We start from the raw sequence: 14,337 nt of genomic DNA on the forward strand, positions 1-14,337 counted from the left end.
AAGTGTTGTAGATAGGATCACCTGCCAGCACACACCCACACACCCATCGTTTTCCACCAGGACACTCCTAGACAAATGTCAGCCAATCAGGGTTCTCTCATGCCCACCTCTGCTATTATAAAAACCCCACCCCAACTGAGTTTGGGCTCTCCAATCCATTACCGGGGAGTCTGAGTTCACGAACTTGTGTAAGAATAAAGGTTCTTTGCTCGGTTTTGGGGGGACTCTGTGATTTGGGCATAACAGTCAATGCACAGGAGGCAGGGGCAGGAAGACAGAGGAAAGTGAGGTCAGCCTGGTCTACGAAGTCCTAGGCTGGCCCAATTACGTAGTGAGAATATCCAAAAAATAAAGCTGGTGAGTTGATTCAGCAAGTGCAGATATCGTCACCCATCCTGATGACCTGGGATGAATCCCTAGAACCTACATGGTGGAAGGAGGTCCTTTGAATCCACGCCATACTATGTCATGTGTGTACCCTCCTACTCCTTGTTTAAAAACACATAAATGCAGTTGATGATAGGAGCTGGACATGTAGCTCAGCTGCCAATGACTTGGGCAGGGGGTGGAGCAGCACTGGGGAGACAGAGGCAGAGGCAGGTGGTGGAGCAGCACTGGGGAGGTAGAGGCAGAGAGGCAGGTGGTGGAGCACTGGGGAGGCAGAGACGGGGTGGAGCACTGGGGAGGCAGAGACGGGGTGGAGCACTGGGGAGGCAGAGGCAGGGGGTGGAGCACTGGGGAGGCAGAGGCAGGGGGTGGAGCACTGGGGAGCAGAGACAGGGGGTGGAGCACTGGGGAGGCAGAGACGGGGGGGGAGCACTGGGGAGGCAGAGACAGGGGGTGGAGCACTGGGGAGGCAGAGACAGGGGGTGGAGCACTGGGGAGGCAGAGACAGGGGGTGGAGCACTGGGGAGGTAGAGATAGGTGGTGGGGCACTGAGGAGGTAGAGACAGGGGGTGGAGCACTGGGGAGGTAGAGACAGGGGGTGGAGCACTGGGGAGGTAGAGACAGGTGGAGCAGCACCGGGGAGATAGAGACAGGGGGTGGAGCACTGGGGAGGTAGAGATAGGGGGTGGGGCACTGAGGAGGTAGAGACAGGGGGTGGAGCACTGGGGAGGTAGAGACGGGGTGGAGCACTGGGGAGGTAGAGACAGGTGGAGCAGCACCGGGGAGATAGAAACAGGGGGTGGAGCACTGGGGAGGTAGAGACAGGGGGTGGAGCACTGGGGAGGTAGAGACAGGGGGTGGAGCACTGGGGAGGTAGAGACAGGTGGAGCAGCACTGGGGAGATAGAAACAGGGGGTGGAGCACTGGGGAGGCAGAGGCAGGTGGAGCAGCACTGGGGAGGCAGAGGCAGGTGGAGCACTGGGGAGGCAGAGGCGGGTGGAGCAGCACTGGGGAGGCAGAGGCAGGTGGAGCACCGGGGAGGCAGAGGCGGGTGGAGCACTACAAGAGTGGCCTCTGCTTCAGCCCTGCTTTGAGCACTTGCATGATTTTCCTCGCAGTGCATGTGATCTGAGCGCTGTCCGATGAAATAAGCCCTTTACTCCCTGAGTTGTTTTTGATCATAGTGTTCGTCCAAGCAATAGAAAGCAAACGAAGACACATGATTTTGAAAAATAAGGTATGCCAACTGTCAGCACAGGTTGTGGGGCATGGTGGACACTGTTAGCTATTTATTAGCACAATTTATTCCTGGGGCTGTAGCGGTAGATCAGTGGTCAAGGGCGATGGCTTTGATCCAGAAGACCTGGGATGGAATCCCAGCACCACATGGCAGCTCAGGTCTGTAACTCCACTCTCCGCAGCTCTGATGTTCTTCTTCCCAACTCCACACACACATATGGTGCACAGACATACATGCAGACGAAACAGTGATACACATAATTACAAATATTAATCTCTCAGCCAGGTGGTAGCAGTACACAGCTTAATCCAAGCACTCAGGAGGCAGAGGTAGGCAGATCTCTCTGAATTTGAGGCTGGAGTCATCTTCAGAGTGAGTTTCAGGATAACCAGGGATACACAAAGAAATCCTGTCTTGAAAAACCAAATATAAGAATAAAAAAAATTTTAGCAATAAAATTTTAAACAGAATTCATATTTTTTAACAAGAAATATTTTTATGTTTACAAATATTAACCTTTCAATATTTGTTTTTCCTTTTGTAATATCTCTGGTAATTTTGTAAAATCTAAAAAAACATATTTTGGGCTGGGCAGTGGTGGCACATGCCTTTAATCCCAGTACTGGGAGGTAGAGGCAGGCGATCTCTTTGAGTTTGAGACCAGCCTGTTCTACAAGAGCTAGTTCCAGGACAGCCTCCAAAGCTAAAGAGAAACCCTGTCTCAAAAAAACAAAAACCAAACCCCAAAAAGCTGGTGTGGCTTGGCAGGTTGGTTCCTTTAAAAACTTGGGGGCTTGAAAGGGCAGATGTGCTGGATCAAAGGCTTCAGTACCAGGTGATGGGGGAGAGTCTTCTGTTTTGTGTTGATTTCATTGGTTAAATAAAGAGACTGCCTTGGCCCTTTAAGAGGACAGAAAATTAGGTAGGCAGAGTAGACAGAACAGAATGCTGGGTGAAAGAAGCCGAGTCAGTCAGTGGCCATGATTCTCCCACTGGACACAGACGCAGGTTAAGATCTTTCCTGGTAAGCCACACCTTGTGGTGCTACACACATTATTAAATATGGGTCAAAGCAAGATGTGAGAATTAGCCAATAAGAGGCTGAAACTAATGGACCAGGCAGTGATTAAATGAATACAATCTGTGTGTTGTTATTTTGGGGCATAAGCTAGCCAGGCGGCCGGGAGAGGGCGGCAGGAATGCAGCCAGCAGCTTCCCTACTACAGAATGGCTGCCCAACGTGTGGACAACTATATCCACAGAAAGCCTGAGAAAGCTTGGGAAAGAATAGAGTACAGCATGGCTTCTTGGTAGCAGCAATTTCTCAGGTCTGCTCTGCTTGCCAGAGGCAAGCAACTGCTCTCATCTAAGAGAGGCTTCCTGACTCAGCTTTAGCTGCAAAATCCTGCAGCTCTTTTAAGAGGTCCTGCCATGAAAGACTTAAACGGTGTTGATGAAAAGCTGAACGCATGCTTTTTGGTTTTCAGCTGTAGCAGGAAAAAAGCTGCACCGTTTAAAAATGCCAGATTTCTGTGCTGTCCTGCCAGGGCAAACTCTGTTTGAGGCAGGAGGGCCGACTACAGAGAGAGGAATTGAGTGTTGTCTGTGGACATAATGCTGCAGCTTGCTTGTTGGCAGGGACCTTGAAACGCCACAGAGTTGTGGTGATAAACATGGCTACAACCGGTACCTCCGCCATGAGGCTGGAAAGCTAAGGAATGGGCTGGATTCAACCGTCAAAGCCACGGCTTTAGTCCTATTGATATTGCTTGGTAAATTAAAGAATCATGTGGTCAGAAAAAGAGAGATATACAGTAAAGAGAGATTTAAAGACAAAGAAAATTTCTAAGTGGTTTACAGTGAGTTAAAAATATATGCAGGCTAAAGGTTCAAGTTCTTAAAAGTAAAAAAGAAAAAGAAAGAAAGAGAGTAGTTTGGGTGTGGTGGTACACACCTTTAATCCCAACACTTGGGAGGCAGAGGGAGATTGACCTCTGTGACTTCAAGGTGTGGTAGGACACACCTTTAATCCCAGTGCCTGGGGTGCAGAGACAGACAGATCTCTGTGAGTTCAAGGTCTGGTAGCACACACCTTTAATCCCAGCACTGGGGAGGCAGAGACAAAGGTATCTCTCAGAGTTCAAGGACAGCCTGGTCTACAGAGTTATTCCAGGACAAAGATATACAGAGAACGTTTCTCAAAAAGTAAAAGTAAAAAATAAACGAAATAGAGGTTAAAACAAAGCTGCACAAAGTTGGAAAATAGACAGAGAATCTTGATACTGTATGCTATTATGCTCTATTTGAATTGTTTGAATGCTGAGGAAGGAGCAACAGCTGCTAGAAGATATTTGTTTATAAATGTTGCTGAACTAATCCAAGATAGATATTTCCAAAATACCTTGACTTTAAAATTTGGATCTAAGGACATGATGCTTTGGAAAGAAGTTTCTTCTTTTGTTTTCACAGAGGATGAGACTCTGTGGATTGCTTCTATCCCAGTATGGTATGATAGACCACGCCCTCCTGAAAGGTTGCTGTGAACACCCTCAAGAAATTACTTTGCTCAACTGCCGACTGAGAGGAACCTATCACACAGGTTACACTATGAAAGACCTGATTAACGGTGCCCCCATTCAGTACGAAGCAGTTTGGAGAGAAATAACTGCACCCATATTCCCAAATATTGTTTATAAATGTTCTTTTACATTTAAAGGGGGAGATGATATAGATGTGACTAATTTGCATTGATATGAATCTTGGTTTATTGATATAAATTTAAGGTCAATCTTGTTATATGTATTGTATTTCTGATCTTGATTAAGGTATTGTGATTGTGTAGTTCATTTAAAAATGTAATTTATAATTAGGAAATATAGGTTGTTGATGGATAATCATCAATAATAGTCAAGCTTGTAGTCATGTTAGTTAGATTTTCTATATATGCATAGATATATTTCAGATAGGCATTCTTCATATCTTTCAAAGGCTATAGAATATGGCATTTAATGTTTTAATAACTTAGGGTTTTTCAGGACAATGAGACACGTCTGCTCCTGGCAGCACCAATCTACTTCGAGAGAAAGATGGGCATCGAAGAGGCTCCTTATGAGGTTTGATAGCCATTTGGGCAAGAAACTGCTCTTGCCTGGACTGATGCATAAACTGGACACAGAACCCGCAGAGAGAGGACTGCTGAACTTGCCTAAAGGTGAGATGGCCTTTCGGGGTTCCTGACTCATGAAAGAGTCTGCGAGACATTCTACAGGACACAGCAAAAAGTGACTGCAATTCTTTGGAATTTCCTGCTTCATGGAAATGTCTGCTGGATACTATGGGCCTGTAGGCCGAAGATGGATGCCCCAACGGTACAGAGGAACTTTGGGTGACTGTCCAGACAGCGAGATGTCTCTGTCATTTCTAGAGTTTTGGACTTCTTGTTTGCTTAGGTAATATTATATCCTTCTGGAGTCTTTGATGGAGTTGAAGAATGGTTAGTTATAGTTATAGTTTTCCTTAGTTATGATAAAAGATAAGCGGGCAGTGGTGGTGCACGCCTTTAATCCCAGCACTTGGGAGGCAGAGGCAGGTGGATCTCTGTGAGTTCAAGGCCAGCCTGGTCTACAAGAGCTAGTTCCAGGACAGGAACCAAAAGCTATGGAGAAACCCTGTCTCAAAAAATCCAAAAAAAAAAAAAAAAAAAAAAAAAGATAAAGTAGATATAAGTAGATATAAATATTGTAACTGTAATTCTTGCTTGATAACTGTTTTGTTATATGTAATCTTACTATGTTAAAGTGAAAGCCTTTCTTTTTTTGTTTAAACAGAAAAAGGGGAAATGATGGGGGAGAGTCTTCTGTTTTGTGTTGATTTCATTGGTTAAATAAAGAGACTGCCTTGGCCCTTTAATAGGACAGAAAATTAGGTAGGCAGAGTAAACAGAACAGAATGCTGGGTGAAAGAAGCCGAGTCAATCAGTGGCCATGATTCTCCCACCAGACACAGACGCAGGTTAAGATCTTTCCTGGTAAGCCACACCTCGTGGTGCTACACACATTATTAAATATGGGTTAAAGCAAGATGTGAGAATTAGCTAATAAGAGGCTGAAACTAATGGGCCAGGCAGTGATTAAAGAATACAGTTTCCGTGTAATTATTTCGGGTAAAGCTAGCAGCCGCTCCACACAACAACCAGGTGCACACCATGGTGTCATAGGAGACCAAGTTGCCCAACCAAGAAACGGTGGGCTGACTGGTTTGGGTGTCAACTTGACACAAATATAGTCATCATCAGAGGAAGGAGGCTCAGCTGAGGAAATGCCTCCTCAAGATAGATCCAGCAGTAAGGCATTTTCTCATTTTGTGTTCAGTGATGGAGGGAAGGGAGGCCAACCCATCGTTGGTGGTGCTGGGCTGTTGGTCCTGGCTTCTGTGAGAAGGTGGGCTAAAGGCCAAGAGATGGTGCACACGCCTTTAATCCCAGCATTTAGGAGGCAGAGGCAGGTGGATCTCTGTGAGTTGGAGGCCAGTCTGGTCTACAGAGTGAGTTCTAGGATAGCCAGGCCTGTTTCACAGGGAAACCCTGTCTCCAGGGGAAAAAAAAAAAGAGAGAGAGAAAGAAAAAAAAAAAAGAAAGAAAAGAGGTGGGGCTGAGCAAGCTCTGGGTAGCAAGCCAGTGAGCAGCTCCCCTCCATCAGCTCCCACCTCCAGGATCCTGCCCTGTTTGAGTTTCTATCCTGACTTCCTTTAATGATGCTCAAGGGTACGCCAAACAACCCCCCCCCCAACATGCTCTTTGGTCCTGGTGTTTTGTCACAGCAGTACAAACCCTGACCAAGACGGTGAGTGTTCTGAATGGGATACAGGCAAGAGCTGGCCCAGCCACACGCAGAGCTCAATGCGTGTGTTGAATGCATGTCTTAGAGGAAGTGGCTACTGTGGCTTTGTTGGGAACAGATATCAAAAGGAGAAAATGCTAGATTGAAGAAAACACTTTATTTCCATATGGTGCTGGGGTAGGTAAGGACTATGCAGGGACATTGGCTCCCTACAGCTGCTGGGATGGCCTGAGGATGTAGAGAAAGTGTGTCTTTCGTCCAGGCAGCTTGGTGTGCTGGGGGACACGGACCTCTTCCTCGAGGTTGTCCTCATGTGCACCTCCACGGAGCCCGTCCCGGATGGCCTGCAAGCGATGTCGCTTTTCTATGAGCCAGCGGCTCCCATCCTGGACATCTGGCTGGGTCCTCCGCCTTGGCATCTTCATGATCCAGAAAGCCACCCGCCGGGGCTCTGGGTGAAAACTATCTGTGGCCTTCTGCACAGGCACCGGGGTGTCTCTCTCCTCCACTTTGGGCACCTAGGAATGAGGCACAGGGCATGCTGGTCAAGTGCCACACAGCACATCCAAGAAGCTGGGCCACCTCAACCTACATTTCAGCTCACTGGGTGTTTTTCAGTTAAAAAGCCCTTTTTGGGAACATAGTTCTGTTTTCTGTCTGGCCAGCTGCATTCTTTGTGGAATAGTTTGGTTTTATTATTTAGTTATTTTCTTTTTATTTGCATTAGTGTTTTGTCTTTATGTATGTCGTGGAAGGACGCCAGATTCCCTGGAACTGGAGCTACAGTTGTGAGCTGCCATGTGGGTGCTGGGACTTAAACCAGGGGGTTTCACAGGCACGCCCCCCCCCCCCCCCCGCGGTAGTAGTAAGCTAACAGGCGCCCGTTTTGTCAGACTTCATCAGTTTTCGTGGGTCTCTGAAAGGCATGCTCGGTATCATTGTTATTACCTAAAGAATTGCAAATTTGGTCTGGTGGAAGCCTTGTGGGGAGCAAACCCCTTTTTTGGAAGACTAGAGAGACATGAGGAGGAAACAGGTTGGGGATGGTTTGTTCACTCTCAGACCCTTTTCAGCCAGTTTTCCCTTGCTGTTCTGAGCCCCGAGGGGTCCTGAATGGTAGGCATGTGTGGCACTTGCATGCAGCAGCAGTGCTCTGCAGAGAATGCGAGCTGGGCTCCCAACACGCATGGAGGTGCCTCGCAAGCTCATCACACTCACCCGATGCCCTCTCTGGCCTGCCTTTTTTGTTGTTGTTGTTGTTTTGTTTTTGTTTTTCGAGACAGGGTTTCTCTAGCTTTGGAGCCTGTCCTGGAACTCCCTTTGTAGACCAGGCTGGTCTCGAACTCACAGAGATCCGCCTGCCTCTGCCTCCCGAGTGCTGGGATTAAAGGCGTGCACCACCACCGCCTGGCTTTTTTTTTTTTTTTTTTTTAAAGAAAGGATTTTTCTGTGTAACAGGCCTAGCTATCCTGGAATTCGCTCTCATAGACCAGGCTGGCCTCGAACTCAGTGAACTCAGAGATCTACCTGCTTCTGCCTCCTGAGTGCTAGGCTTAAAGATATGCACCACTACTGCTGGCCTAAATATATATATACACATATGTATGTATGTATATATATATATTTTATTTTTTATGTACATTTCATTGGTGTGAGAGTGTTAGGTCCCTTGGAACTGGATTTACAGTTGTGAGTGGCCATGTGGATCCTCTGAAAAACAGCCAGTGTTTAGCTGGGTGTTGGTGGCACACACCTTTGATCCCAGCACTCAGGAGGCAGAAGCAGCAGGGAAATTTCTCTGAGTTCAAGACTAGCCTGCTCTACAGAGTGAGTTCCAGGCCAAGCAGGGTTATATAGAAAAAAACATATCAAAGAACAAACCCAGAACAAACAAAAAAGAAAGCATTAAGTTTGGGAACTCCCAACATTTGGGAGGTGGAGGCATAAATATTGGGTCACCCTAAATCAAACACCTTAAATTATGCCAGGCGTGGTGGCACATGTCTTTAAACCCAGCACCTAGGAGGCAGAGGTAGGTGGATCTCAGAGTTGAAGGTCAGCTTGCAATACAAGGCAAGTTCCAGGACAGCCAGGGCTGTGACATGAGAGACCTTGTCTCAAAAAAACCAAAACCGAAAACCAAACCAAAACAAAGTAAAACACAAAAACAAACACGGCATGCCACCATTCCTGGCTGTCTATGCCAAATTCTTCTTTTGAAGTCACTCTAATCTCAGTTGGGCTAGCCTAGGCTACAGAGTGAGACCTGTCTCAAAAAAAGGCTCAGTCAGTGCAGTGCTTGTGCCCAGCTCTGAGGACTCGAGTCCAGTCTCCAGCGCTCACGGAGGAGCCAGGGCAGCACATGCCGGTAATGGCCACACTTGGTTTGGGGGGGGGGGCAGAGGCTGGAGGATCCCTGGGGTTTGCTAGCCAGTCAGTTTGACTGTATGAATGAGCTATAAATTCGTGAGAAATTCTGTCCCCCCAAAATAAGATAGAGGCCCGTTGTGGTATCCCACACCTCAGTCCCAGCACTCAGGCGGGGGGGGGGGGGGGCAATCCCAGTGAGTTCAAGGCCAGCTACATAAGGAGACCTTATCTCAAAAATAAAAATAAAAACGGATAGGTGGAGCGTGATGAGGAAGACACTCACCCCCTGCTTGGGCATCCCCTGTGTGGGCACAGACAGACACACAAATTCCAAACTAAACCAAAATAAACAAAAAAATCTCCGAGATGTGCCCTGTACTTCTGCAATTGCTGGACTTTACAAAGAATGAAGTTCACAAAGCTGGTGAGACCTTAAAACTCTCTGAGAAGACCAAAGCACTTTCTGCAGTTTACAAGTAGACTTTTCCGGTTTGTTTTGAGACAGGGTCCTGATATGTAGATCAGGCTGGCCTCCAACTCACAGAAATCCTCTTGCCTCTGGCCTGAAATCGTGGCAATCCTCCTGTCTCAGCCTTCCAAGCACTGGGATCACCTATGTTTACCACCACACCCATTGACCTGCCCTTCTGATGCAGTCACACTGAGGCTCAGAAATTTGGAGGATATTCCATGTACAGAGTGCGCACTGGCTAATTTTTTTTGAATATTTATTTATTATGTATACAATATTCTATCTGTGTGTATGCCTGAAGAGGGCACCAGACCTCATTACAGATGGTTGTGAGCCACCATGTGGTTGCTGGGAATTGAACTCTAACCACTGAGCCATCTCTCCAGCCCCACGCACTGGCTAATTTTTAAATATCAACTTGCCACAGCCTACAATCACCTGGGAAGAGACCCTGAATGGGAATGAACTACATCAAAGTTGCTAATTGATGTGGGAAGACCAAGCCCCTGTGGGCAGCACCATTCCTTAGGTCCTGAACCACCTAAGACAGGCAAAACAAGCAAAGATGTGTTTTTTCTCTCTTTACCCTTGACAGTAGGAATGAATGATGTCATGAGTTCCCCTAAGTGATGGGTTGTGAACCAGACAAACCCATTCCTCCCCCACGCTGCTTTTGGCTAACATAGTTTATGATGGAAATAGAAAGGGAACTGGAACAGTATGGCACAGTGGACTTCCTCAACTATAGAAAAATGCTGATCCCTGGGTTCCTGGGGCAAGGGAGGTCCTTACCTTCCCGTCGCCTTCTGTGCTCCCCTCTGGCTCGATGGAGGCCACCACCTTCTCAGAGATGACCACCTCCCTTGTCCTGTTGTCAGTCATCTGTGAGGGTGACACAGGAGAATCAGAACACACCTGCTTTCCTCTCTCACGTCAGGAAAGCAGTACCATGGGTGGTAGAGAGGCACCTTGTCTATCTGCAGGTGGCTGGAGAGGGTATGGTTCCCCATTCTGTGCTCCTGGTTCTCTTCCTGATGGAAGTTCTTGGGAAGGTCCCGGAAGTCCATGGGGGAGGAGAAGAAGTTGTCCAGGTCTCGCAGCAGGTCATCCTAGAGCCAGAGAAAAACAGTGTGTATGCCTGTTGCACAACCAGGGTATCCCTTTCCCCCTGGTCCTCTGGTCCCCCAGAGCCTCTTGCCACAATGTCAGTCTGTCTTTCTGTCCCAGTGCCTTGCTGTCTGGCTACCACCTCTCCTCTTTTCTTCACCTCTTACCCCATACATAGGCAAGCTTGGCACCCCTGACTGGGGGGCTCTACCTCTCAGCCACTACAGCCCCAGCCTTCTTCTAGTTCTGACTGACCTGGAGCTCAGTATGCAGACCAGGCTGGCTTCAAATTCACAGGCAGTGTCCTGACTTTACCTCCCAAGTGCATGGGTAGCCAGGCCCAGTTTCTCTTCCCATTTTTGTGCTGCCTGTTCCCCATCACCTGTCTGTTCAACCTTATAATCCTGCTTTTCCTTAAGATAAAGTCTCATGTATCCCAGGCTGGTCTCGAACTTTCAGTGTAGGAGAAGGTGTTTTTGGACTCTTGTTCCTTCTGCCTCTACCTCCTGAGTGCTGGTATAACTGGTGCTGGGCAATCAAGCCCAGGCTGCATGCATGCTAGACAATCATTCTGCCATCGGAGACACGATTCCAGACCTCTGTGTTCCGTTGACTCCTTTTCTTATCTCCTGCCTGGCCCATCTCTCTGTCCCCCAAGCCTTGCCATTACTCACTTTTATTTTATTTATTTATTTATTTATTTATTTATTTATTTTTTTATTTTTTTGGTTTTTCGAGACAGGGTTTCTCTGTGGTTTTGGAGCCTGTCCTGGAACTAGCTCTTGTAGACCAGGCTGGTCTCGAACTCACAGAGATCCGCCTGTCTCTGCCTCCCGAGTGCTGGGATTAAAGGCGTGCGCCACCACCGCCCGGCTCATTACTCACTTTTAGAAACAGTCGGCTGAAGCTTTGGAGAAGACTTTGAAGGCCCAGAAACCCGAAGGAGCTCTCCTGAGCGTCCGCATCATGGGTCGGGACAGCAAAGGAGGACACGAAGACTGAGGGGAGCAGCAGCAGCAGGACCCCCAGTCGACACATTGCGGGTGGTGGGCTGTGACAAGGGCAGTTTCAGATACCACAATCACACCTCTGTGGCCCCTTCCTAGGCCCGGCTCTCTGGGAAGCTCCCGCCCGCCCACCTGCCCAGCGTCTCTTGGCTCTTTTTGCACTCTCCGTTTCAGGCACAGTTCATTCGGGTTCGGCCACACCCAGACCCGGTCCCTCACCTTCGCCTACATCCGCTCCTTCTCCTGGATCACAGCTCGGCCACCCGGCTCCGGACACCGCCGGACCGGGACAGTTAATATCCAGTTTTGGCCTCGAGCCTGGGCAGATTACCGAAGGGTTCGTTGGGTGCCACCGCTCCGCGAGACTGGCCACGCCCCAATTGTCTGACCACGCCCACCCCGCGAACACCGTAGTTTCACCAGTCCGGCACCGTCAAATCTATACCTCTATTGTTCATCAATGACACCCTTCTCCCCTCCTCTCTCTTTTTGGTTTTTCGAGACAGGGTTTCTCTGTGAAATGGTCACGGCTATCCTGGAACTCTCTTTGTAGACAGGCTGGCCTCGAACTCACAGAGATCCACCTGCATCCCTTCCTAAACTCTCTCTGAACTCTAAAAGACATGCCTGTCACGTCCCTTAAGGCACAGCCTATTTGTGTCTCTGCCCCCGCCCCCGCTGGTAACCTTATGGATGAGCCAGGCCTTCCTTCCGCGGTCATGCCTCCACTCTTCATTACTTTCCTTAAGTCAGACCACTAGATCCTCTCCTGATCACGGCCCTGCTCTATAACCACGCTCCCACCAGATAATCTTACCCTCTATTATATTACCTGGCACGGCCTCTGGGCCCCATCGGGTATTGGCCACGCCCCCGTCGCAGGGCCACGCCCTAATCACTGACCTCAGGCCTTGGAACCCTTAGTCCTGCCCACTGTTCTCTGCCTCCCCCCCTCCGACTTTCCAATGGGAGTTAACCAACAACCACGGGTGGTCGCGCCCTTTAAGTTAGAGCACTGCTTCTGTATCCCAGAACTCCCCGGACCTCTGTTCACCCCATATTCGGGTCTAAGATCATTACTTTTATTTATCAGAGTGTTAGTACATAGGAATGCCATGGTGCATATGTGGAGGTCAGAGGGCAACTTTGAAGAGTTGATTCTGGCCTGCCACCATGTAGGTCCTCAGGTCGAACTTAGGTTTGACTGTAAATGCCTTCATTGCTGAGGGATTTGGTTGCCCTCATTCATTGACTACCTCTGAGCATGACTGTAGATGTCTTCTCATTTTCCAGATGATCTCATGTAAAAAGTCCAACTACTTAAAAAAAAAACTAATTACAGTCCTCTGTTATATTTTCCAAGAAAACCCCAAATTCCCGGACCCACAGAGCCCATATGCCAGCCACGCTTGGCTGTGAGTTTGGAGACAGCCAGCCTGTCTTCTTCCATATTTTTCTCGTTTCTTGCCTTTTAAATGTAGAAATGGGGTCTATGAGTCTCCGTCTGGCCTTAAACCGTGCAGAGGAACATGGCCTTGGATCGGTGCGGAGGTCAGGAGGCAACTTTCAGGACGCTGTTCTTCCCACTGTCAAGTCGACAAGGGTGGTGGTAGCCTTTTCCTTGAGTCAAGTCCATCTCTGACCGTGCTTTCTTTGTTGTTCTGAGGGTTCTGTTTGTCTATTTTCTCAGAGGAAAGTCTGTAGTTCATCACAGGGCTTAGCTCTTCGTGTCTGGGAAGAGGGAGCTTTGGTTAGGAAATGTCCCCATCAAAGTGGCCTGTAGGCAAGTCTGCAGAGAAGGGCCCAGCCCACTGTGGGCGGTTCTACCCAGGGGCCAGCCTTCCCAGGTGCAGAGAGGCAGAGCAAGTCACGGAGCAAGGGAGCCAGTGAGCAGCACTTCCTCACGGCCTCTGCTTCAGCTCCTGCCTCCAGGTTCTTGGTTTGACTTCCTGCTCTGACTTCCTTTCAAGATGAACTGTAACTGCCATCTTAGATAACACCATTACTCCCCAAGTTACTTTGATCATGGCAGTTTTCACAGCAGTAGAAAACAAACCGGGACATCCAGGCCAGCCTCAACCTCCCAAGCGCTGGGAATATAGATGAGTGGTAACATTTTTACTCAGACTTTTATATTTAAAAGAGCAAGACCCAGGACCCTAACTCTTTTGCTCCCAGGCCCCAGGGTCCGCCTCTATTCGGCAGCCACTAGTGCCAGTGTAATGAGGAGTCTACAGTTCCTTGGATCTTCAGGAACTCTGGGGGGTCCAGCCCAACAGGCTTGACTCTGGCTCACAAGGAAGCTGTGTTCTTCTCAGAAGTAAACAAACCCACCCCAACACCTTACTTATCAGACAGAAACAGGTTGGACCAAGACCGCTCCGCGGTGGAACATCTGCCTAGCACATGTGAGACTCGGGGTTCCGAGTTTCATCTCCAGTTACACACACATGGATACGCGCGCGCGGGACGGCAGAGATGGCTCAGTGGTTTAGAGCACTGGCTGCTCTTCCAGAGGACCTGGATTTAGTTGACTCACCCACACAGGTGGACCACAACTATCTGTAACTCCATTTACAGGGGATCCAGTGCCCTCTTCTGGCCTCTGGCAGACATGTAGAAAACCGCTCATACAGATAAATAAAATTTAAAAATCTAGAAACAGAATAAGAATAAAAACACATATAAAATTGGTAAAGATTATTTTGCCAATTCCACATCCTCAAACACACATTATAACGCAAACTCGAGCCCCCAGGTAGAAAGAGGGCAACGGGCAATTCCCACGCAGTTCCAGAAACACGCACATCACCTCATCGCGCGGAACTTCCCACCCCAACTCACACACCCCAAGCAGAATCCCGATTCCCGCCGGCGTGACTTAGGTCGCGTCCCCCCTCCATCAGAACTAGGAGT

The 14,337-nt window shown here is 48.6% G+C and overlaps 1 protein-coding gene across 1 annotated transcript; it reads right to left on the minus strand.

The window, feature by feature from the left end:
• Positions 1–6,674: 6,674 nt before the first annotated feature.
• Dkkl1 (dickkopf like acrosomal protein 1) lies at positions 6,675–11,452 on the minus strand. Its single transcript, XM_057761129.1, has 4 exons — positions 11,300–11,452; positions 10,276–10,416; positions 10,100–10,189; positions 6,675–6,983 (listed from the first exon to the last, which is right to left on the minus strand). The coding sequence occupies exons 1-4, from the start codon at positions 11,450–11,452 to the stop codon at positions 6,675–6,677; spliced, it is 693 nt and encodes a 230-aa protein (XP_057617112.1).
• Positions 11,453–14,337: the final 2,885 nt, after the last annotated feature.

The sequence above is a fragment of the Chionomys nivalis genome (genome assembly GCF_950005125.1).
Source record: "Chionomys nivalis chromosome 23 unlocalized genomic scaffold, mChiNiv1.1 SUPER_23_unloc_1, whole genome shotgun sequence".
Lineage (NCBI taxonomy): Eukaryota > Metazoa > Chordata > Mammalia > Rodentia > Cricetidae > Chionomys > Chionomys nivalis.

What these genes read in the sequence shown, in the direction of transcription:
- Dkkl1 (XM_057761129.1), bottom strand. Translation starts at nt 11,452, where the DNA reads ATGTGTCGACTGGGGGTCCTGCTGCTGCTGCTCCCCTCAGTCTTCGTG. An exon ending in GCCACCTGCAGATAGACAAG is followed by an intron (nt 10,190 to 10,275) that starts GTGCCTCTCTAC and finishes TCACCCTCACAG; the next exon opens with ATGACTGACAACAGGACAAG. An exon ending in GCACAGAAGGCGACGGGAAG is followed by an intron (nt 6,984 to 10,099) that starts GTAAGGACCTCC and finishes CCTCATTCCTAG; the next exon opens with GTGCCCAAAGTGGAGGAGAG.